Source organism: Maniola jurtina, chromosome 5 (assembly GCF_905333055.1).
Source record: "Maniola jurtina chromosome 5, ilManJurt1.1, whole genome shotgun sequence".
Lineage (NCBI taxonomy): Eukaryota > Metazoa > Arthropoda > Insecta > Lepidoptera > Nymphalidae > Maniola > Maniola jurtina.
The window spans coordinates 5354764-5378718 of record NC_060033.1 but is presented as its reverse complement, the minus strand read 5'-3'; the positions used below and the strand labels follow the sequence as shown (position 1 = coordinate 5378718).

At 34.6% G+C, this 23955-nt stretch overlaps 2 protein-coding genes across 4 annotated transcripts in view; both read left to right on the top strand.

Annotated features, from left to right (window-relative positions):
- Positions 1-11951: 11951 nt before the first annotated feature.
- LOC123865118 (attacin-B-like) lies at positions 11952-14399 on the top strand. The gene is made up of 3 exons (XM_045905968.1): positions 11952-12239; positions 12881-13069; positions 13516-14399. The coding sequence occupies exons 1-3, from the start codon at positions 12043-12045 to the stop codon at positions 13715-13717; spliced, it is 588 nt and encodes a 195-aa protein (XP_045761924.1). The 5' UTR covers positions 11952-12042; the 3' UTR covers positions 13718-14399.
- A 7509-nt stretch (positions 14400-21908) lies between these two features.
- The window catches only part of LOC123865117 (Down syndrome cell adhesion molecule-like protein Dscam2), an 80725-nt gene continuing 78678 nt past the window's right edge, over positions 21909-23955 (top strand). For all 3 annotated transcript variants that reach the window (XR_006795906.1, XR_006795904.1, XM_045905967.1), the window contains exon 1: positions 21909-22173. Coding sequence is in view for 1 of the 3 variants with exons in the window: in XM_045905967.1 (XP_045761923.1) it covers positions 22122-22173 (52 nt within the window). In the remaining 2 variants the exon portion in view is untranslated. The remainder of the gene's footprint in view (positions 22174-23955) is intronic.

Genomic DNA, 23955 nt, shown 5'->3' with positions numbered 1-23955 from the left:
GATCCCTCTTCACTCGATACAGACGAAATACCTTTAGCGGGAGTTTTTGGTTTTTCTTTGATAAAAAAGGGGTTTGTTGATGTTGATACTTCATTTGTAGAACTATTACCCTTGGATGTTGATGGCAATGATTTATCTTTTTGCTCACGAGATAAACGTGTTGTAGCCCTTTGTCCAGCTCTTTTGCCAAATAATCTTTCCATCGGATTGATTCCATTACTTCCATGAGATTCGGTGTTCAAACTAAACTGGACAATATAACAAGCGGCAGGCCAATTTGAACTATCACATTTTTTTATCCATTCATTAATATATCTAGTGATTTTATTCCTTAAATAGTCACCGTTAAATGGGTTTACGTAAACTTTACAATTGTACTTAATAGGCGTAAGTTGCAATAACTTTAGGACATCTTTGATAAAGTTCAAGTGTGTAGTCTTAATAGTCTCAGGTGGGCCAAAATCTACAAATATGTTGTAAAGTTCTATGGCCACTTCTTCTGCGTCGAGTTCTAATAACGGTCTTAGTAAAATATATCCGCTCTCTTCTTGTCTATAAACTAGTAAATACTTGAATTCGTCCTTCTCATTTGGTTGCACAGAAGTCATGCCCAAAAACATTATACACGCTTCCAAGTTAAGATTATTGTCATTTGCTCTTTCATCACTTGATGTCCCCTTCGATGGGTTCTGAATCTGATTAATAATTATGGAATTCTGAATTCTGTCTTTCAAATGGCGTGCAATGCAAACGTTGCATGATGGCAAAAAACATTCTAACAAAAGGTGTTTAGAAAAATAAAAGTATTTTTGCAAAATAGGATACATGACATCAAACCCGGCGTGAAATTCCCGTAGATGCAAGTCCACAAATATGTCAAAACAATCCTCGTAGGGAAGTACTTGAATATGACTGTTGGTGCATGTTAGAACGTGTTCGGCTTCTTTCTTCGCTAAGTCTACTCTAAGGTTCGCATATTCATTTGTTTCTGAGTCGAATAGCGAAATTGGGTGGCTCAACGGAGCGTTCTCTCGGACTATTTTCACAATTAATTTATTTTCCTTATGACGATTCCACATTGTCCTCTTTGAACTTTTATTCACTTTATCTATATACGCCATTTTTACAGCTTCGTAATCAAAGTCAATATCTTCAAATGTATCCATTGGAATGCTGTCTTGGCACAACACATTGAAACACAAAAATAATGCTCGAAAAAACTGTAAAAATGAAACGAACTATGCAACGTTTATAACACAACTGAACAGCCGACAGCGCGCGCCCGGGCGCCACCCAGACACACTAGTCAGTGTCGGTATACAGGAGGGGAATAAAAAGAAAGAGATAAAGATATGTACCTATGATGTCACTCAGCAAGATGAAAAGAGACGGATGATGTTCTCGCAAGTCGGACAGAATCGACGACGCGACCTCGGTCCGCGGCCACTACGTACCTAGTTTAGTTCGTGCAGCTATTCCATCTTATCGTATTACACCAAGTTCATTGAAGCATAATAAAAGCCAGTCCGTGAGGTGGGAACATAAAATTGGCAATGGCAATCGTTAATTTTGCAAACAACATAATACACTTTTCAAATAAAAAGGTAACAAAACACTTGTCGTACATATTGACTCTGAGCCCCGGCTTCGCCCTGGGTTATATAACTATTCTATAAAAATATATTATTGTATTAACTTTATTTAAGTTTTAAGTAAAGATTTTTTAGTTTTCATTTAGATTTAAGTTTATTTTATGGAATTAATTGTTAATTTTTATAATATTTTGTTAGAGATTGGTTTTATTATACTGTAATATCTATTTAAATTGAAAATGTAGTCATGACAAGAAAAACTGTTAGGTACCTAAGTATTTCCTTTTTTCGGTGCCGATACAAAGTTGTACTTAATGGTGCCATTCTGTTGAAGTCAACGGTTTTTAACTTAATTATACTAAGTAAATACTCAAGAAAATGGAAAATATTTAAAATAAAATGATATAGTTAGTCCTTAGTTACTCAAAGATTATATTTCTGTTTTTTTTTTTTTAAATTCTAGTTGTTTTATTCATAATATCCATTTATATCTACTAAAAAATACTTAGAAAAGGATTGTTGTTTCCTTTATGCCGACGGCGATAAAAAGGGTTTGTGCAGTAACACTTCAGAACAATGAGGTCATGGGCAATTAAAGTTTACAATTGCCCGCTTTCAGAGCAACTAGCTGTAATGGCGCTATGTGCTGAAGTTAACGGTTTTAACGTAATTACTAAGTAAATAATTAAGAAAATAGAAATAATAAGTATTAAAAATAAATAAAATACTTACTTTTTTATTTTTTGAAGAATTATCAGTCCAGTAATTTTAGTGCGAATAATAATACTCATAAATAAATGTTGTTTTTTTTTTAATTTTTGGTTAAGATCTAATATAAGTTGATTTGCTCATGGGGGCGACATCATCACGAAGTGATTAAGCCCCGTCATAAAATAAAGAATTTAAAAAAAATCCTGATTAAAGCTGTTTAAGTAGTAAGTACATAATATTAAGATAATAGTAATAAGTAGTAAACCATTTTTTTAACAAGTGTAAATTAAAAATTTATAACATCCCCGACGATCCAAAGTATTTGAGTTTTCCAAAACATTATTTTCAAATAAATAATTATGTATTTAGGCAACGTCCATCTTGACAGCTTGACATTAATTGTCTATTGACATAATATTAAGAACCTAACGGTTATCTAACCTTCTTTTCTACAAGAAAACTAGAAAAGAGCTCATAACTTTTAAACGGCTGAACCAATTTTTTTAGATAATAGCTAAGAACACTCTCGATCAAGCAACCTTTCAAACAAAAAAAACTAAATTAAAATCGGTTCATTCGTTTAGGCGCTACGATGCCACAGACAGATACACAGATACACAGATACACAGATACACAGATACACAGATACACAGACACACAGATACACAGATACACACGTCAAACTTATAACACCCCTCTTTTTGGGTCGGGGGTTAAAAAGAATATTAGCCAAGTTTATCATAATGACTAATATTCCCCTTTTCCCCTCCCACTAAGCGCAAAGCTTGCACTAGGAGCATGTACGACAATAGTGCAACGGGTGGGCTCTGAACCGACGACGACTTTCGGCCTATTCCGTTGACCTATTGAGGCTAAATGCATAGCTCTAAATAAATAATAAGCATTAGAATGTGGAAACGCTCGAAAAATAATGTGAAAACTAGTTTTATTAGTATTATTTTGCTTTTTAGTGTAAATAAAAAGGATTCACATTTTCTCTCATCACGATGGGCGCTAGAAATGCCTGTAATAATGCTTCGGGACAATGAGATCACGGGCAATTTATGTTCACAACTGCCTGGCTTATAAAGCAACTATGTCACCATAGTTGCAAATTATTGTAATGTTTTATCTACGCTTAGGCTTTACAAGAATAGAATAGAATAGAAATATGCTTCATAACTTTGCAAGATAACTTATTCACCCACCAGTCGCCATGGCTTCGACAGAATGGAATTTCTTGAAAGCTAAAATCCTTGCAACTATAGCTGAAGTCCACAGGTTCTTCCAAATAAATAAATGAATATATTTTTTATTTAATTAAACTTTTACAAGTACATACTTTTGAATCGTCAAATGCATCTACCACTGGTACGCAATGCCTTCCCTACCGAGAAGAACCAGCAAGAAACTCGGCGGTTGCTCTTTTCAAAGATTTAATAACAATATTATGCCATAAAAGTAATTGCAGTCCCGCACATTGCTGGAACAAGCTGCAGGCCAAATCCACGTTCTTTTATCATTTTACATAATCATCGATTGTGTAATTTATTTATTTTTAGGAGCACACTTTTACCTAATAAATTTTTAAACTTGTGTGAAGGCAAGTCAAAATTGATTGCGGAAATTTGTTATAAAAGGTTACTTATTCTGCATGGATTTGGGACGTAAGAATCCTGTGGGACTTAATTTGATAAAGTAACTATGTTTCTCTCCAGGTCTTTAATCCATGCAATCACGTTTGAATCCGTTGCGGCGTGTTACCAACAAATCAACAAACAAACACACTTCCGTATTTAGGTATAATACTGCTGGGTGGGCATTAATATGATGGGAGGGTTCAGTGGCGTGCCCAAGGTTTGAAGGTAGGGTAGGCATTTAGGTAGGAACCTATTTAATGGCATCATATTCCTCATTCTGGGAGTCGTGACCTCTTTCATTCATCATAATATAATAGTAGGATTTTTTTGGGATGATAATACGATGGGTTCCCGGGTCTTTCCGAATTTTAACTGGCAGTTCAATGAAAAATAGCATTCAAGTTGTCACAAATAGCATAAGCAGAGCTTTTATGCCTCTATGACCTGCACGCTACTGAGGGTTATTATAGTGATTATTCCAACATGCAATATCGCAAGTTAGTAGTTAGCACCTAGCGTACTTTAATGTAAAAATAATATTATGTTACTCTATCCTTTTATTATTTGTACAGTAGAATATACCTACTAGATAGCTGAACTATCAAAAATTTTGACTGCAACTTCATCCGCGTGGATTCAGTTAAAAAAAACGTAAAACAAGCTGGTAGGCATATCTATGAAATTTTCATTTTTTTAACTGTTGGTTATAGTTAAAAATATTTTCCTATACAATAGACCTTGACAATAGACATGAATTCTCAAACCTGAATCACGGATGATACTTTTGTCTGCAATACTTCAAAAACCTCCAGCAATAAAAATGTTAGGAGAGATGCAATTTTTAAAACAAATGAAACATAAAACAATACGCATCAAAAGCAACTGTCCGTTGATATTGTTTTGGTATCATAGGGCTGTCAGGTGGGTCGTAATTTCATACCTTCTTTCAGCAATTTGAGTATCTACAAGATATGAAATAAGAGCTTAAAATGCGGCTCGAAAAATAAGATTTTCTATAGTTAGAGAAATGGCTCTATTTCAAATAGGTAACTAAAATTTTTAGACTTGTTGCTTATGTATTAAGTTTTATCTTATAGTAAATATTTTAGTTCTCATTTTCAAAAAAACTCTTTTCGAATCTTTGTATTGTCGACTAGCTGATGCCCATGATTTCGTTCGCATGGATGTAGGTTTCTTAAAAATCCCGTAGGAACTCTTCAATTTTCCGGGATAACACGTAGCTTATGTGATAATCCAGGGTATAATATATCTCCATTCTAAATTTTAGCCAAATCCGTCCAGCAGTTTTTGCGTGAAGGAGTAACAAACATACACACACACATACACACAAACTTTCGCCTTTTTAACCTTATTTTGCAATCGTTATTAAACTTTGAAAGTGGTTGACATTATAAAACTTTTATCTACATTTCGTAATAATGTGTACCTAATCACAGATGTGTATATATTATGTGTGCAAACCTGGCCACTCGAGCGATGTCATTTTGTTCGTGAGTTACCATCTATACCTATCTATCTATATACTATCTTTACTATCCTATTTTTGATTATGCAATAATTTTAGGCAGCCCTGAGACGGCTAAACTGCAACAATAGGGTAACCATTGAACCGTTCTTTGGGAATGCAGTTCTGTTGCTTTAGACAGCTTATCTCTTCAACCCACAGGCTCTCACAGAGCTGGAACTATTAAAAAACAGTCAAATACAAGTTTTTCTTGTACTTGTCTTAAAAAATTCCTTACCGCAAACCAAATCAAAGTTATTAATGTGTTGAATTTATGGAATTAATCATAACAATCTTTTCCCAGATTAGTTATCTTGATAATTAAGTATAGTTTGTAAGCTAGCAAACTCGATGGTCGCAAGAATATTCATTCAAATTACTGAATTGCCTATTAGTCTGCCTAGACGTCTTACAGTCTAGAAGTTAAGAAAGAGGTCAGGACACGCGACTCGCGAATATAAACAGCCTGCTACTGATACCTATTTGAAGGAGAAAATTTGTTGACATTATTTCAGAGAGAGAGAGAGGGGTTTTAAATCCTAATGCCACGCACTTAGATTAAGGATTGTTGTCCGCTCCTAGCGGAGACTAATCCTTACACCCATTACGCACGCACAATCAGTCGCTCGGCAACTCAGTCGACGGCGACCGTTGGAATCTGTAAATGTGAAAGTTGCCGTATCTATGCGCATGGAGTTGAGGCGACTGCGTGCGTATGTTTAGACTCGGCCACCTCCAGAATCCAGACAAATCACAGATTCTAACGGTCGCCGTCGATCTAGTTGCCAGGCAACTAGTCGACCTTGTTTAATGGGTCTTAATCTAAGTCCTTATTCTTTATTTCTTTACTCTTCATTTTTTGCGTTTCATATAGTATACTATCATCTTACTTGAATCAACATATGGATATATTATATCATAAAATACTGATTTTTGTACTGCAATGTTGAAAGTTAGTTGCAAGTCAAGTTGCGACAGCATAGTTTAGCTGTTTAGCATAAGTTAGTTGCTGCAGAAGTGTACGGTCACGAATTATCTCTTAAACACACGTAAGGTCAAAACGATGTAGGTACCTTGTAGTTTGAATAGAAGGTCTCTATGCATTTTTTCTGCAAATTTTTTAATGCCAAGCAATCTGAACTAGCCTTTGTCGCCGGCATTGCTCGTGTGAATTTAAAGCTGTATCTAGAAGGTAAGTAGGTATATAAGCTACAAGGTACCTACTGTTCAAGTCTAAAATGAATTGATATCAGTTATGGAATATGATCTATGAATACCTAACACTTAGATACTGTTTTCTTTTAGTTAGATTCCCAGGAATGAAATAGAAACAGTTGAATGTTTATATTAAGTTAATTGCCTTGCAGTGAACAGATGAAAGAGATAGATACCTACCTAGGTAGGTAAGTATACCTATAGCTGAAGATTTCTGCATACAGCCTTTCTCCGTATCATAATACTGAAATGATCATTGTCGTTAGATTATATTGCGCGACAGGTTGAGATGGCAAACGGGGTATGATGCGGGGGGAAGCCCAGCATACCCGCACAGACTCCGCACTAACCCGGTGCGGAAAAACGCGGGTGACGTGCAGGTGTGCGGAGCGTTATGCGGATGACGATAAGTAAAACAAAAATACATGACACGTCACGTGACATCATATACTGATCGAATCACGAATCTCCTCTTTTTTTGACGAAGATTTTTTTATCGAGTGAAAAAGCAAGCCTAAAAATTTTTATCTCCTTATACTTGCGTAGACGAGCGCATAGGCGTACTGTCACCTCTTAGGACCAGGCCCCAGGGGGAACTCGCCACATTGACAACAGATTATCTTGAAACCACTTTATTACATTCTCATAAAATTTTAGATATTTTTAATGAAATTTTATAAAACTCTTAACTGCGGGATGATGCATTTATGAATTTTAATGAAGAAGATTTTGCTACGTTATCAGCCTCGAGCTAAGGAACCCTTTAGCGCAGTGCTTCTACTTGTAGTCCCCAATTAGAAAGAGTTTCAAGTTCGATTCTTGATTGCCGGGGTGGGTCAATTTATGTACAAAAGTACCTATCTATTACAAATTGTTTTATTTCAAACCACATAGCTCTCAACGATTCAACTAATAAAGTACCTAACTAAAAGAAATATAATATACTTTAAACTTACAAGTTTATTGACAAAAGAAATCTGTTTAGCCACCAGGACTTAATTTTTGGGGTAAAATATTTCAAATAGGTAGCTACCACGAAATCTTGTTAATTTGGTAAAGTAAAACTTAATTTCGTTTGGATTAAAATTAAGCAAAGTTATTTTTACCTAATTCAATAAAATGTTATAATAATAATATGCAATTGTTCTAAGAGAATGATAGGTAGGCACCTACTTCATAAATGCATGTTATGGTACCTATTCCTATAGATCAGAAATACTAGACATTTTTTAATTCTTGCAAAAAATCGCCACCGTAGTTAAGGACACGATATCGAGTGATCACTTACTGTAATTAAATCAAGATATCGATTCTGCCATCAGAATAATATCAAGGCATGATCTCCGCTACGTTCCGTAAAACAAGAGGTTCCATTGTCAGGTACTGAATCTAGAGAGAAACCATCTTATAAAACAGTTCAAATATTGCAATATGAACCTTATTCACATATAGTTAGGTATAGAGAGAATGCATAAGAAATAATTGTTAGGGACAGCGCGTACTATATACAAACTTAAGTTAAATCTGTGAAGGTACAAAATGAGTCGTGTTGTACTTGTAATAAGGTGTACAACAAGTGCAATTGAAAATGTTGTAATTGAAAGCCAGTCCACTTTAATTTAACAGTTTGTTTGTTGTAAAGTAGTGTTTAGTAGTTTGTGATAAAGTACACCTTGATGGTAAAATATAAAACGGTACATTCCTAGATAGGTACTATGGTTAAGCACTCAATGCACTCTTTATCTTAGATTAAAAAGGGGGTTTCCAGAGGGTTGGAACAGGTGTTGAAATCACTCTGAGCGAAGTTTATTCATGGAGGGACACAAAACAATGGACAGAAGTACTTTTACCGTCAATTGGTGAACAATTGAGTGTTTCCAAGCATTCACATTCTACCACTAAGGGTTTCGCCAATACAATAGTGACGAAATCAATATTCATAGCACTTATATTCTGAATGATAGGAATGCTATAGTAGGGTTCCCACAAGGATACTTTGTATTATTATAATATATTATCTAGGACTATGAGTACCGCGATTTTGGGAAGGCCTCTGAAAAATGAATAAATTCTGAAAAATCTCAACCGATAAGATCGAAAAGATAAAAAATCCATTTATTTTTCTTAGTAAGAAATTTTTAGAAGAAAAACTTGATACCTACTGTAGGTATCTGCTAAGTATATCTACACAACAATATGAAAATAATATTAAGTCTATACAATATATACTTCACATTGAAAATAAAACCAATAGCATACCTATAACTGCTCAGCACACACCCTTCTTCACAAGTGGCAAAAGAGATAGCTTATAAAATAATAATACAGGCACTTAACAGAGTTCAATGTAATTAAAACATTATTTTGTAGATATTGATATCTACTAGAGTAAAAATTTAAAAAAAAAAAATGAGTCCAAACTAGACTGTCCTGCCATGTTATGCCAACGGGGGAGTACCTACCAGTATCCACCTGCAATCTTCATTATTAGACAGGCTCAATGGTATCACAACCATCTAACCGTCATCGAAACCTGTAGGTTTGTAAGAGTAAGTATTTATCTGTAAATTTTCAGAATGATCAAAGACTTGGAGGGGGGCGAAAAATAATCCATACAACATACATGCGATAGTATATCTGTTTGTTTGTCTGTTCTTTTCACGGTCCAGTTTAACCAATTATCGCGGATGAAGTTGCGGGTATCACCTGGTTCTTACTTTGTATTCTGATTACTACTTTGTTCAGAGTATCACGATAGTACGTGCTTCTAGTTTCATCACTATAGTGCTCCTGTCCAAAAGTTGCCAGTTCAAGTAGTTGCTAACTAGGTTCATCGCAACAAGCTCAAGACTGCAGTCTGCAGGGTTGTAGCTGCAAGTGTTTCGAACTGCGAAATTGTATTTCTAGCGCTCAGCGTTATGGCTATCCTATAAAATGAACTACGAGTACCTACTTACTTCATCCAATTATGTTCAAAGTGTATTTGGGAAAGGCTCATTGAATACACAATACACATACATATCACAGGTCAACAGTTGGACGTCCGCATTATCACCATTAGATGATGATGATAAATGAGACATAATATCAGTAACCATAAAGCGAATCAATTTTTAATACTATTAATTTTTTTCTACTAACTGGATGGACATTTGCATTTTTTCCAATTGTCTTACAATATAATTGCTCAGACTTGGACGCAAGGTTTGCTAAAGAGCTATGGAACGCAGCATACCTATAACTTAATTGGTTAAACATTGTCGCTTTATGGTTGCTAAATAGCTAGCAGATCGCGGACGAAACCAAAAAGCCGACGTTGAACTTGCTCGACTCCATAGATTCACCAACGCCATCGTGGTTGGAGTTTTAAACAAATTCTGAAAACCCTCATAATATTATCTACTACCGGATCACGCTAAGAGGTTCATTAGTTTTTCGTATATCTGTCACATAGATCCTAACCTTAGCTTGCGGAGGTGTTATGAATTATTATCTCACACCTTGTATAGCTTAGATTCAGCTTCCAATGCATTAATATGACCTATAGTTAGTTGCAAATTGTTACATAGTTTATTGTATTACTCGTGTAATATTGGCTCCTTGTTAATAAGTTGGCATTTCAAGTAGTCGCTAACTAGGAACATTGCTGTGAGTGGCCACTCAAGACCGTTGGATTGCAGTTTCGAACTACGGGAATTGTGTTTCTGTTGCATTTGATGCACCGCTTTCATAGTGAGGATTTTCGAATGTTTGAAATATACCTGAGATATTCCTACTCATAAAGTTTTCATAATGTAAAAGTACATTAGTATTTCGCTATTATTAAATACTGAGTATAACTGAAATATTTTATAAAAAGAAAAATCCTGACTCGCTGACTAACTTATCAATGCCGACTCAATATCATTGAACATAGAAAGCTGTAGCGAGATTTTCTAAATAATGTATATAGACAAGGAATAAGACTGGAATTTTCAAAGGAGGATTTATATTTTTTTTGCTAGTTATATAAAGATCGATTATGTTTAATTAACTTCTAATTCAAAATTTCAAGACTGAAAGGAAAAACGGATGAGTGTTCATACATACATCCAAATAGACTCGAAGTCATCGCTTCGCTCATTCAATTTTTATTTGCATAAAGCAGAATAAAGCTTAAAACACCCATAACGCACGACAACACAATAAATAATTTAGGTAACGCATTATTATTCTCTAAGTAAGATACTTATATTGTTCTACTATCTAGGTATTTACCTACTTGATTTTCACGTAGGTTATCTTTATAGCTTGGTTAGACGACTTGGTAAAAATAGTGCTTTCTTCCTTAATACAAGTAGGAAAATAGATAAAGCTCTTATTATAATTGTATTCGAGTGTTTCTTCCTTGTAAAGAGCAAGTCTTAGATAATATTGTAATAATATGATATCAGATTATATTCTTCACTTTTTCTGGATTAAAAGTAAGCAACCTTTGTTATTTAAGGATCTTTAAAATTATATCCATGCGAACATCACGTCAATTCTTTGCAGCGTGATCGCAGGACAAACCAAAAAATGAAGACACAAGCATTTATAATAATAATAGGATAGCATAGCAGTTTTACTATTGGATTTGAATTAGATCATAACAACAGAACAGACTCTCCTTTTTTATTATTATATCGGTGACATCATGTTAGCCTTTTAAATTGCGATCCTGATAGTAATCCCCTGAAGGGGAAAAACCTGGAGTGCCAGATCTGTGTTAGTAACTGAATATGGTTGTGTAGGTGGACTAAGAATACATTAGAAGCTCTCGGGACTTCCCTGCTATAATCGACAGGAATTTCATTAGTGAGGAGGTGAACAATGTTGTCGATAAATAATATTTATGTCGATAGTATAGTATGGATTCAAGAAAATATGTTGGTAAGTACCATAAGTACTTGGTTAACAAAATACAAAAAAAAATAAGCCCTTAAAGTAAGTGTAGCCTAATCTAAAATTGGCACTGAATTAGGAACCCCCATTTTTGAAAATCGGTTAAAAATTGGTGATGATGAATTAGTGGCGTAAGGAAATAATCTAGTTTATTCCCATAAAATGGTGACGGTTGGTTCGTAATATGGAAAAGTCAAATAATTTAAAGACAAATCTGTGTAAATTTGCATATCGATTGTACCTACACAAAGAAATATGAACAACGTATTTGACCGAATAAATATTAAAACTGCTTTATCGATAACGCCGGATATTCATCACTATAGAACACTGTATAAACTACATACGCGTGCAATGATAAATAATCAGTTAGATCCTTGACTCAGTAAAAGACAGAGCATTGTTTTTGAGTTGCTAACTAGTTTTTTTTTTCAAAATGCCGTTAACAGGAGACATGTCAACAAATCAGGACAAAACACAAAATTTTTCTATAACTGGGGTTAAGGAACTTGACAGTGGTAGTACAGTGTCGGCTACAGGTTTTGTGAACGGGCTGAGGCAAGAGCATGACTTCACGAGACCTAATGCTCCCCCGTACAGTAATGCGGGGTTAAGTCTTGGTGCTGAAAATAGGTAAGTGACTAAGTAAATTTTTCGATTGACCTCTCTGGTAAAGGGATTAATTTACTTATATGTCTTTAGTATTTTATTTTATCATTTTTTTTCCACCATCATGTTTATCAACCGATAGACGCCCACTGTTGGACATAGATATCTTGTAGGGACTTCCACACGCCACGGTCTTGCAACGCCTGAACCCAGGGACTCCCTACGACTCATTTGATGTCGTCTGTCCCCCAAAGTCTTCAAACATTGCGTTTTCTGTTACGGTGTCACTATTCTAGCACCTTGGGCCCTCAACGTCTACCAAACGACTGACATCTGACCTCCGCAACCAGAACCTCAGACTTTATTCACTTTTTGGGTTTCCGGTTATCTAGGTAGAGGTAAAAGCCAAAACTGACTTTTTATCATGGTATCCAAGGCACGAAGGAAACGTAAATGCCAAATTCGGATCAAAAAAGTCGTAAAGAAGTCATCACACTATTATCTTTAAATAGATAAGTAATAAATAAGCAAATAAAATAAAAAAAATTAATCAATTAAACTTTAATAAGTATGCTGGCTGGTTCAGAATGCCTTGAAAATGAAACATATTATGAGGTAAGGGTTGGTTAGATCTGTTTTGTGTTAAAAACATTCACTTTTTCCAGCGCCGGTTCAGTAGGCTTAACGGGCACTCATATACCAAACCGTGCTAATATACTTACTGCTTCCACAAACGTGCATTTGGTGAACACGGATACCCATAAGCTGACTGCCAATGCGTTTACTTCTACCGTTATGCCAAAAGCTGGCCCTAACTTTGGAACTCATGGTGGTGGTGTGGACTATATGTACAAGTGAGTATTATAAATATACTAGTTAGCTCACCCTGGATTTTTTTGAATTTAGAATTCTTTATAGCACACACAAACATATACATGTACAGAAATTTGTTACAAACCTATACCTACTTCGTACATATACAACATCTCAAGTTTCTATGGGTTCTACGAGGTTTGAACGGTACGTTAATGTATTAGTCAGTTTCTTTTTCAACATAATATTACTAGTTATTACCTGTAGTCCACGACCTATTTCCTCGTGAATTTAAATTTTAAAATTCTTAGATGTTATTCCATAAAAAGTATCTATCGTAAATAAAAACATCGGTTCAGCTGTTCAGCCGGAAAAAGACGGACTCAGTTACTCATTTAGAGATCACTGCGTTAAATGTATGAAACCTATGGTCGAAACATGTTAAGAACTATTTCTTATGATAATTTCTTTATGATTTCTTTTTCAGGGACACGGTTGGTGCCAACGCTTCAGTATCACACACGCCGATGTTCAAGCAAACTGACTATTCGGTTGGAGGAAGACTGAATTTGCACCAAACGCCAACCTCGTCGTTTGGACTAAACTTCGGGGCAACTAAGAGTGACAATCCTTTCAGCAAAGGCAGCTGGCAACCAGGCGGTTCGTTTCAGTTCAAAAAATCCTTTTAAGCCATATCTTTTACTTTATGATTAACCATAAATATTCATCTATTAATCTAAGGTATTATAAAAGGGTCGATCTCACATCCAACGGAATCTATTATATGACTTGTTTCTTCAATACCTACTTTAGATATTACCTATCGGTACAAAAGTGAACGGGGACGGTCAAAAAAGCAACTTTCGGTAAAGGTGCACTCGGAAGCAGAATTGTGAGGCTTTAGTCTCCTTTTGTATAAGCTAAAGTCAGACACCTAAAGTTAACTTTTTCTGTCAAAGTATGGAGATCTCATATCATGACGCTTGAGCGTTTGTCCTTTGTCCATATTTACGTCAACGCCCTTGTCAGATTAGCTATCTTAAGAGCTCTTTCACACTAGCGTTTCTCCTGCCTAGGCTTGCGTTGAACGTATACGCAGCGCAAACGTCAGGCAACGAGACGCGCAACTTGAACACCTCAGTGCCACGCAAGCGCAGTGTTCAGACATCAGATTTTAAAGCGGCGCGTGCGTCGAATTGACGCGGCGTCTGCGCTGGGTATACGTTCGACGATCCTCTAAATGCAGGAGAAACGCTAGTGAGAAGAGACCCTATACGCAATGATACTGTTCTAATGCTTGACCACTAGGGTTCGTTACCTTGATCATTAGCACCGTTGGCAGTGAGAACGAACCCTCAATAAAAATAATAAATTATTTAACATGTACCTAATATAAATAATTACCTAAGTAAGTACTCGTATTAATTTGTATTTTTCTAGCTTTAAAATTTTTATATTTTTATACATGTATCATACAAACATACGGTCTTTTAATAAGATTATTTATACTACCAGATGGAGCCCGTGGTTTATTTAGGTTTCCCATTTAGGCATTTCCCATTAGGGCATTTTTGGGGTAAAAAGTAGCATATGTCTCCGGAGATGCAAGCTATTTCTGTAGATAAGTACTAAGGTCAAAATAAGTTTAGCGGATGGGCTTCAAAAATAACAGATAGACGGACAGGCTGACAAAATGCATTTATAATATTAGTGTGGATGGATAAGTCAGATAATTTCTATTCAAATCGACAATGCTGTTAACTCGCTTAAGTTGTTATTATAATAGTTAAGAGGGGCCTCTCCGTCACTCGTTTCATACAATCGTAGTTCCAATTTCATTTGAATATTAAGCAATCAAAGTCCATGAAATTTTGCAGACATATTCTAGAAACTAATATCTATGTCTGTGGTTTTCCAGATTTCTGTTAAAATATTCGGTTTCAAAGTTACGCGGTCTTAAAAAACATACAAATCTTTGAGCCCCTGTAATTTTAAAACTACATATTTTTAGAAAAATCTTAAACACCACAGACACAGATATTAGTTTCTAGAATATATATGTCTGCAAAATTTCATGGACTTTGGTTGCTTAATATTCAAATGCAATTGGAACTACGATTGTATGAAGCGAGTGACGGAGGGAGCCCTGTAACAGGGCTCCCTCACAGTAACAAGTATTTTATTTTCAAAATAAATAGAGATCCCTATGAAAATTGTAATAATGTAAATTAAGAAGGCAAAAATCGTTTCATTTGAGGGCTTCCGTGGCGTGAGCAGCAGTAAAACTTTTTTTTTTATAGTTAAATAAAGAGTAAATAAAATTAAATTAAAAATTTCTGCGGAAATCGAACCTCAAAAAAATGAAAGATTGATTAGTGTGCATAATCAACTTCTAAAAGCCTCTGCAAACTGTTTGTTAAACGTGTCAATAGATGTCGCTGAAGTTTAATATGTCACGTTACCGTTCGATACAGAACAAGCGTATAATAGGGATAGGTAACATTTTCTCAACTAATTAGAATTAAGTTGTACATAGTATGTATAGATGTAAATATAGTTAATTGTAAATATAGTATATGAGCGCTGAACGTCCACATAATACTAGTAAAATTTTTGACTCGCCCTAACAGGGCCAAATAGTCTCTCGTACATAAAAGACTTATCCTGATTGACAGACTGATCAATCAACTTGATCGTAACTATCACAATTCACAACGCCACAGCCTAAACCGTTGGGGTCAGAAACATAAAATTTTGAAAGTAGGTTCCTTTTAGAACGAAGGCATCCATTTTGCAAGAATTTATGGTAATTCAACCCCTAAGGGGGTTAAATAGGGGATAAAATATTCGGTTTCAAAGTTACGCGGTCTTAAAAATTTACATACAAATCTTTGAGCCCCTGTGATTTTAAAACTACATATTTTTAGAAAAATCTTAAACACCACAGACACAGATATTAGTTTCTAGAATATGTCTGCAAAATTTCATGGACTTTGGTTGCTTAATATTCAAATGAAATTGGAACTACGATTGTATGAAACGAGTGACGGAGAGAGCCCTCTTAATGTTAGTTTACTCATAGGTCATAATGAAAGAATAAATATTACATCAAGTTTGAAATAGAAAAGGGCAAAAATGTTGGTATCAAAACTCTATTTTGTACGAAACGTGGAAAGAGCAATGGCAAAGTAATTAACATAAAACATTATATTGTATTCACCAGTTCAAAAAATTATACCTACCATTTCCTAAATGTAGAGTGTTACTTAATGCAGAAACTCTTTTAGGGAAAAGGAAGAAAATGAGAAACCGTTTTTTCACCTCGAAATTCAATTTCATAATAAACTTGCAAATCTGTGAGCGAAAGCATTTTTGTAATAAAACAAATTGTAATTCCGACCTTAAAAATCCGAAGGTAAAGATTCGAGGATATTTTTGGGATTCCGTACCTCAAAGGAAAAACGGAACCCTTATAGGATCACTTTGTTGTCGGTCTGATGTCTGTCTGTCTGTCCGTCTGTCCCGTTGACCTAGAATCATGAAATTTGGCAGGTAGGTAGGTCTTATAGCACAAGTGAAGGAATAAATCCGAACACCGTGAATTTGTGGTTATATCATACAAAAAAAAGTATTTACGAAAGATTTAATTCACTTTATCACATATAGATGGCGCAGACCGTTATTAACTTGTACAGTTCTAGATAAAGGTGTTAAGTATATCTTGTACGATGGTACAGAACCCTTCATGTGCGAGTCCGGCTCGCACTTACCGGTTTTTAAGCTCAACTCGACAACTCCTAACTGTGGCAATAATTGAATAATCACGGGAGTAACTTCGTCGGCAACCGCAATTTCTTGTGACTTGGGTTAAGGAATAAACGGTGAGTGATTTTAAAATCCCATCCTAGTTCATTGTTCCATAAGATTATAATTATTCCTAGATTTGTTACTATTAAGCTACTCAATAAAGTTTTTCAAGTGCTTTTTAAACCATGTTTTATTAATAAAGCAAGATATGTGCATTTATTAGCATAATACTTACAAAATACGAAGAACTTAATGTTCGATGTAAATTGTTATTAGGTTTTTCAAGATTTCTAAATCGAATTGCGTTTTTGTTCGCTACGAACTAATGACCGCGAAAGTGACAGTTTTACGTGATCGAATAGTGAACTCATATTTAACAAGACTGAACACCTGGTAAGGCCTTCCATTCAAGATGAAGATTCTAAAAAATTCTAGAACTACTGTTGTAAGATGGTAGTTTTATAAACATAACTACGAAACTATATCTAACGGTTATATTGACAAGTTTTTTCTTTCAACTCGTTTATGCTCTATCCACGGTGAGAAGTTAGTACAGTGTTCTCTATGTTACGTAATCCAATACGAATGACGAAGATAAAAACTCAATAGGCGGTAACCATTTTGAGTCACCAACCAATCACAAACGAAACTTTGTTTTCGAATATAATTTTAAATGTTTTTTTCATAACATACTTTCTCTAGTAAAACTTGTGATTGTTTGGTGACTCAAAATGGTTAATGCCCACTGAGTTTGATTGTCTTTGTCATTTGTATGGGATAACGTAACAGAGAGATCCCTATACTAACTTCTCTCCGTGGATAGTTTAAAAGGTATATTTTTGATTAGGAATAAAAATAAAAACCCGCTTTGAATCTGCAACTTGCACCACCAAAGAGACCGTTAAAAACAATCTGCTACTGTGAGTTAGATTTATGCAAGTCTGTTTTCAGAGAAGTCTTGAAGCTTGAACTGAATGCGAGTTGAAATGAAAGTTTCATTTTTGTTCTACAAGAGCGAATTACAGGACTTTTTCAGGATCTTGAAGAACGAGGGTTAATTAAGTATTTTTTTTTATAAGCATACTCGTAATATTGATAGGTATGTATTATGTGTACCTACTCACTTTGTTAAAATAAAAATCTTCGCGTTGATAAGTAAGTAGGTACTTACTTTTAGATGAACTATAATAAATAAAATAAGTATGTAGTAACTTATTAAATAGAGATAATAAATCAATAACTTAGTTTTATTAATGTGCTTTAGAAACGACGTAGGTATAAAGCTACGAAGATCGAAGTATGAAAATTGCCCATTATTTTCAAAAAAATTATAAAAGAAACAGACCTGACCTCTTAATGTTTCCAACAGCATCATTCCATCTTCTAAACATAAGTATAATTTCATTGGCTCAGTGAAAATTAGGTAAGTGCGTAGGTATATCTTATGACTAACTTTATTATTGTTATTTTTTTTGTTATGAAAGCGTAGGCTTGGAATCAGATAGCTAATAAATAGTATAAAAGGTTTGTAAATATAGATTTTCTCTAACGACTTTATTTAATTTGCATTTCAAAGGTTTCAATACCTATCTGCTTTTTATAATATAAACAAAGATAATGGTATGCTACAATACCATCTACCTACAATGGTAGGTTTCTAGGTATGTGCCTCTGTAAGTTCATTGCCCCAATAGCATATAGCGCTAATGTTGAAGGTAGGTAATCTCTCGTAGGAAATGACAGTCGCAGGTGCGCCTCCGACGGCAACTGCTAATAGCTTTTAGACAGCACGGGCCAGTGATGTTCCTCGACTAATGTGTCGATAGACTTGAATATTAAATACATGTCAATCATTATATTTTCAAGGCACGAGGGCCAAGGCAGATGATGACCGATGATTGAAATAGAATATAATTGAATTTAATACATTTTTATTCAAATAAACTGTTACAAGTGCTTTTGAATCATCAGAATAATTTACCAATGGTTTAGTATGTCGTTCCTACCGTAAAGAACCCGTAGGAAACTCGGTGGTAATTTTATCTATAGACGAAAAAACGCAAAAATTTCGGTCAAAATATAAATTGGTACGGGAAGATCTAACTTACCTAATCAGTGATTGACTCATCAACGCCCAGAATAAACCATTCAATGGTCTATAAAAATCTAAAATTGTTCTAAAAAGCTCAAATTATTCTCAAAATATTTACATAAGCTATATAAATTCCAACGGAATAAAGAGGGTTTATATTTTCGCCAAGCCAAGCCGTAGGCGAGCTCTAGTAAATAATAATATATTACGCTGAGTACAAAATTTAATAAGTCAATAGACATTGGTTGTTTTGTAGACTGGCGTACATTTTTCTCACTGAACTTGCTAAATTAAAATCTTATTATTTATTATAATAATAATAAAATTTACAGTGTTATGCATTAAAGTCCTATTAATAAATTATGGCTAAATAAGTGGCAATACGTTAAAAGCATATTAATAGTAGCTTTAAATTAAACGCAATCAAAGCGGATTTTAATTTGATAAAAATGATTATATTAACATTATGACTACAAAACGATTTAAGTATACATTTTCAATAATACGGATTTTGCTCGATTAATTATGGTATGATTTGTTTTAAAATTGCATTTTAGAATAAGTTATTGATTTCGATATAATATTGTTGTTTTTAATGTTTTCATAGAGTTTTCCATGGTACAATGTCAATATGGTTTTAAAGTATCTTAAAACTAACTACTAACTCTAAACTAATACTATACGAACTAAAGTCAACTAGCAGAGGTCAGCAGTCATTTATGTCAATGCCAATTTCTGCATGTTTTAGTTGAAATTGATTTACTGCAAGGTTTCCTACTGGTTTCTACATAGCTATTATAGTGCAAGTAACTTGAAAGTGCAAAGTGCTGAGATTTGCGAATTTTTAACCTTATTTTGTATTTTTAGCTGAAACTATATTATGGCCAAACTATAGTTTTAGTTTTTATTTTACTGTATATGAAAACCAGAAAGTTGCTTATTTAAATAATAATAATTTAGATATTTCTAAAAACAAGCCGTTTTGAAACCTCGAACATTATTTACGATTTTTCAGAGGTGCTATCCCATTCTAATGAAATAGTAACGACACGGAACGATATTAGCTACTGGGTATTATTCAAAATGTCGAAACAAAGGTTTTAATTAACTACAACTAAATGATTTATTATTTAGTAGAGCTCTCCCTTATTGCGGCTTTCAATTAGGTATACCATAATTTTGTGTAAACTCAGCTTTGAAATCGTAATTAAATTTCATATTGTTAAAATTTGTGCTAACTTATTATCATTATTATGTTATTTTAATTTTACAACGAAAATAGGAACTTTACGGAAAATAGGAAGCAGTACGCATATAGGTACGTCGCATTTTGTTTTGAATTCGTGCGTACCCAATATGGTATGATTCACATGCTTCTTAGATACTATTACAGGGGTGTGTGCAGGTCATAGAGGCATAAAAGCAGTGCTTAGCTCAATGCTAATTTTTTAGTCAGTAAATAGAAAACCTTAGCTAAAGCCTACCCTATCTTCGAAGCCTGTGTACTGGGGTATAGCTCTGTTGGGTCGACAAGTTACAATACGTCTTCTACGTTTCATACTACACTAGACGACCCACCTCGGCTTTGCTCGGGTTAAAGATAGATATTTTATCTTAAAACCTTTCCGTAAAAAGAAAAGTCTCAAACTTCTAAACACGGTAGCTTGAGCTGTATCAGTCTGCTTATAATTTTAAATTGTTTAAATAAATTATTAAGTATCACTAATAAATAATAAATACTTGCCATTTTTCACCGAAACCTCACCACAATTACATTTTGTAATAACAAAATCGATTTTATCGATACAGTTACACTATATCGATGTCATTCATGTCACGCCCCTTATAGAACAAAGATGACATACAGTAATGGGCGACCTGCACTACCATCTGGTGCCAGCCAGTGGAATTACACCATGTGTTCTTGAAGTTGCTACAGGACTAACCACATTTTACTGTTTACTGGTTAATTAGCCTAGTAGGTACTCGTATGTGATTTTAGACTTTAATGATATAAGGTGAAACTTACTTAGAGGCTAAGGAACAGAAACTTTGTCATAGCCTCCATGGCGCAATGATGTGAGATGTGGATTGTGGTGGTTTCAAGGTTTGACTGTAGGTAGTCTCTATCATCATCGTACTGGAACGCTTAGCGGCACGGTCGGATTTAGCGTTCTGGAACAATGCCACGTACAACTAAATTCGTTATTTAGTAACACCGAACCGACCCTAAGTTTTTTTTTGCATTGGTTAAAGATCTGGACTGTGACATAGGCTACTTTAAATGCCAGAAAATCAAAGAGCCCCAACGGGATTCAAAAATCTAAATACACATGGATGAAGTCGCGGGCATCAGTTGTGGTTAAACATAATTATATTTAACCACAACCAAAAGTGGAAAAGGGAGGATACACCAAAATATCTAGAGCTATAAAGATAATCTTCAAACGTTGCCTGAAGTAGTATTATGGTAGCGGCCTGAAAATCTGGTCGTCCCGTACCATTGGTCCTGAATAAAATTATTGTATAGAACATTTAGTGAATTATAAATTGTATTGACTAGTCGAATAAAATCTAATCTTAAATCTAAAACTTGACAGAAGGACAGTAAAATGACCAACGTATCTACCCATAAAATCATAACGAATCGCAGAGATTGAAAATTCAACTAAGGGATAACTAATCTAATCATTCACGTGTCACTATAAAATTAATTCAACACTATTTAAGACTTTAAAACAAAATAGGAGATCAAAAGAGTCTTTAATTGAAAATGAAGCCATTATTTTGCATTCCATCGATTTATTCTCAATGGGAAAATCATCGCTATTTCCACTTTGACTGCAGAAATGAAGATACGCATACATACTCGAATTTCCTCGATAAATTCCTACTTATAACTTATATATAACTTGATTACCTAGTTTGCGAAAACCCGTAGTAGGAAAATCTGCCAGTCCACAGTTTTGGTTGAGACGCGATCGTGGGCGCACGCTCCTCAATACTAAAAGAGCGGGAAACTGGAAATAACATTTCGTAAAAAAAAATCTCGAAAAACTTTACAATGGTGCGTTTTAAGACTATGACTTATTTATCTCTGACCTCTAAATATGGAACGTTTTGCGATTAGAAAAAATGTTAGACTAAAAACTATGCGTGTTTTAAAACTTATCGTGCATTGTGCATAAACCAAAATGGATACAAGTTATTGGATATTTTTAATATTTTTGGCGCCATTTTTTTCTGGTAAGTCCATTAAAATTGAAATTAAAATTCATTTTTTTTTTATAATTTGTTAAAAAGATAGGTGTTTAGATGTAATAGGGTCATGTAATAATGTATTATAATATTTGTTAATAGCTTTGGATTTTTTTTTTAAAAAGCATTGGAATTAAAATAAAATATAATTTAAACTTACATTTTTATTGTACCTTCTATCCATCTATCCTTTTCGATTATACCTTTTTAAGATATCTATTTACTAGCTGTTGCCCGCGATTTCGTTCGCGTGGATTTAGGTTCATAAAAATCCCGTGGGAAATCTTAATTTTACGGCATAAAAAGTAGTTTATGTCACCCTCTGGTCTTTAACTGTTATCATACCTACGAGTACACGTCCGAGTCGCGTCGATCCGTTGCTCCGTTGCGGAGTAATTGAACGACAAACCACTAAACCAATAAATCAACAAACAACCACGCTCGCTTTCGCATTTTTAATATGGCTATTTTTATGTATTAAATGCATAAAATTAATCATCATCATCATCGTCAGCCTGTGGACGTCCACTGCTGGACATAGGCCTTCCCTAAAGAGCGCCACCACACCCGGTCCTCAGCCTTCCTCATCCAGCCACTTCCCGCCAGCCGCTTTATATCGTCGGTCCATCGTGCTGGAGGGCGTCCCACACTACGTTTGCTTAAACGCGGTCTCCACTCAAGGACTTTCCGGCTCCAACGGCCATCGCCTCTACGACACGCATTATCTAAAATTAATACTTAGTATTATTAATACCAACTGAAATTATAATATTTTTGTAACCTTTGCTGTTGTGACAAGGTGAAAATTTAAAAGTTGCATAAAACGGGAATTCAATTTAATCAATGAAACTGGTTACAATATTTACTTATTGAATTCGTTAACGTTATTCAGTTCGTTTGTTCTTTATAATTAAATTCGCTCTGCAAGGGAAAAATTATGGGTAGGTACCTACTCGAACGCATGTAGGTAGGGATATTAAAAAAAAACCTACAAAGTGCAAGTCTGACTCGCGCACCGAGGGTTCCGTACTCGGGTAATTTTTCCGACATTTTGCACGATAAATCAAAAACTATTATGCATAAAAATAAATAAAACTCTGTATTAGGATGTACAAATAAAGCCCTTTCATATGCCCACTTGGTATACTTATCTTACTATGAAAATTTAAACATTTTTTTTAAATTGATGTAACCACAAATTCACGGTTTTCGGATTTATTCCTTTACTTGTGCTGTAAGACCTAGCTACCTGCAAAATTTCATGATTCTAGGTCAACAGGAAGTGCCCTATAGGTTTTCTTGACAGACACGACGGACGGACAGACAGACGGACAGATGGACAGACAGACAGACAACAAAGTGATCCTATAAGGGTTCCTTTTTTCCTTTTGAGGTACGGAACCCTAAAAAGATGCAGTTAATGGCATATAAATTTAAGTTTTTACAGTCAAAATCAACGTTAGCCAATTGCAACTGCGTTGAGCAATAACCCTTCGTTTATTAATTACTGTGTACTGAGGGTTCTGCGTATACTAAAACAAATATTACTGGGAAATGTGTGAGACCATAACTACACATGTTGATCCAAAGGCTTATAATTGTAATTATGTATTCACCCATAACTATATTAATACAAGTGTAAATTAAAAATTTTCAACACCCCCGACAAATCATTTTCAAATAAATAATTATGTATATCTAGGCAACGTCCATCTTGACAACTTGACATTTGTCAATTGACACCTTATTGACACTTGAATATTATGAACC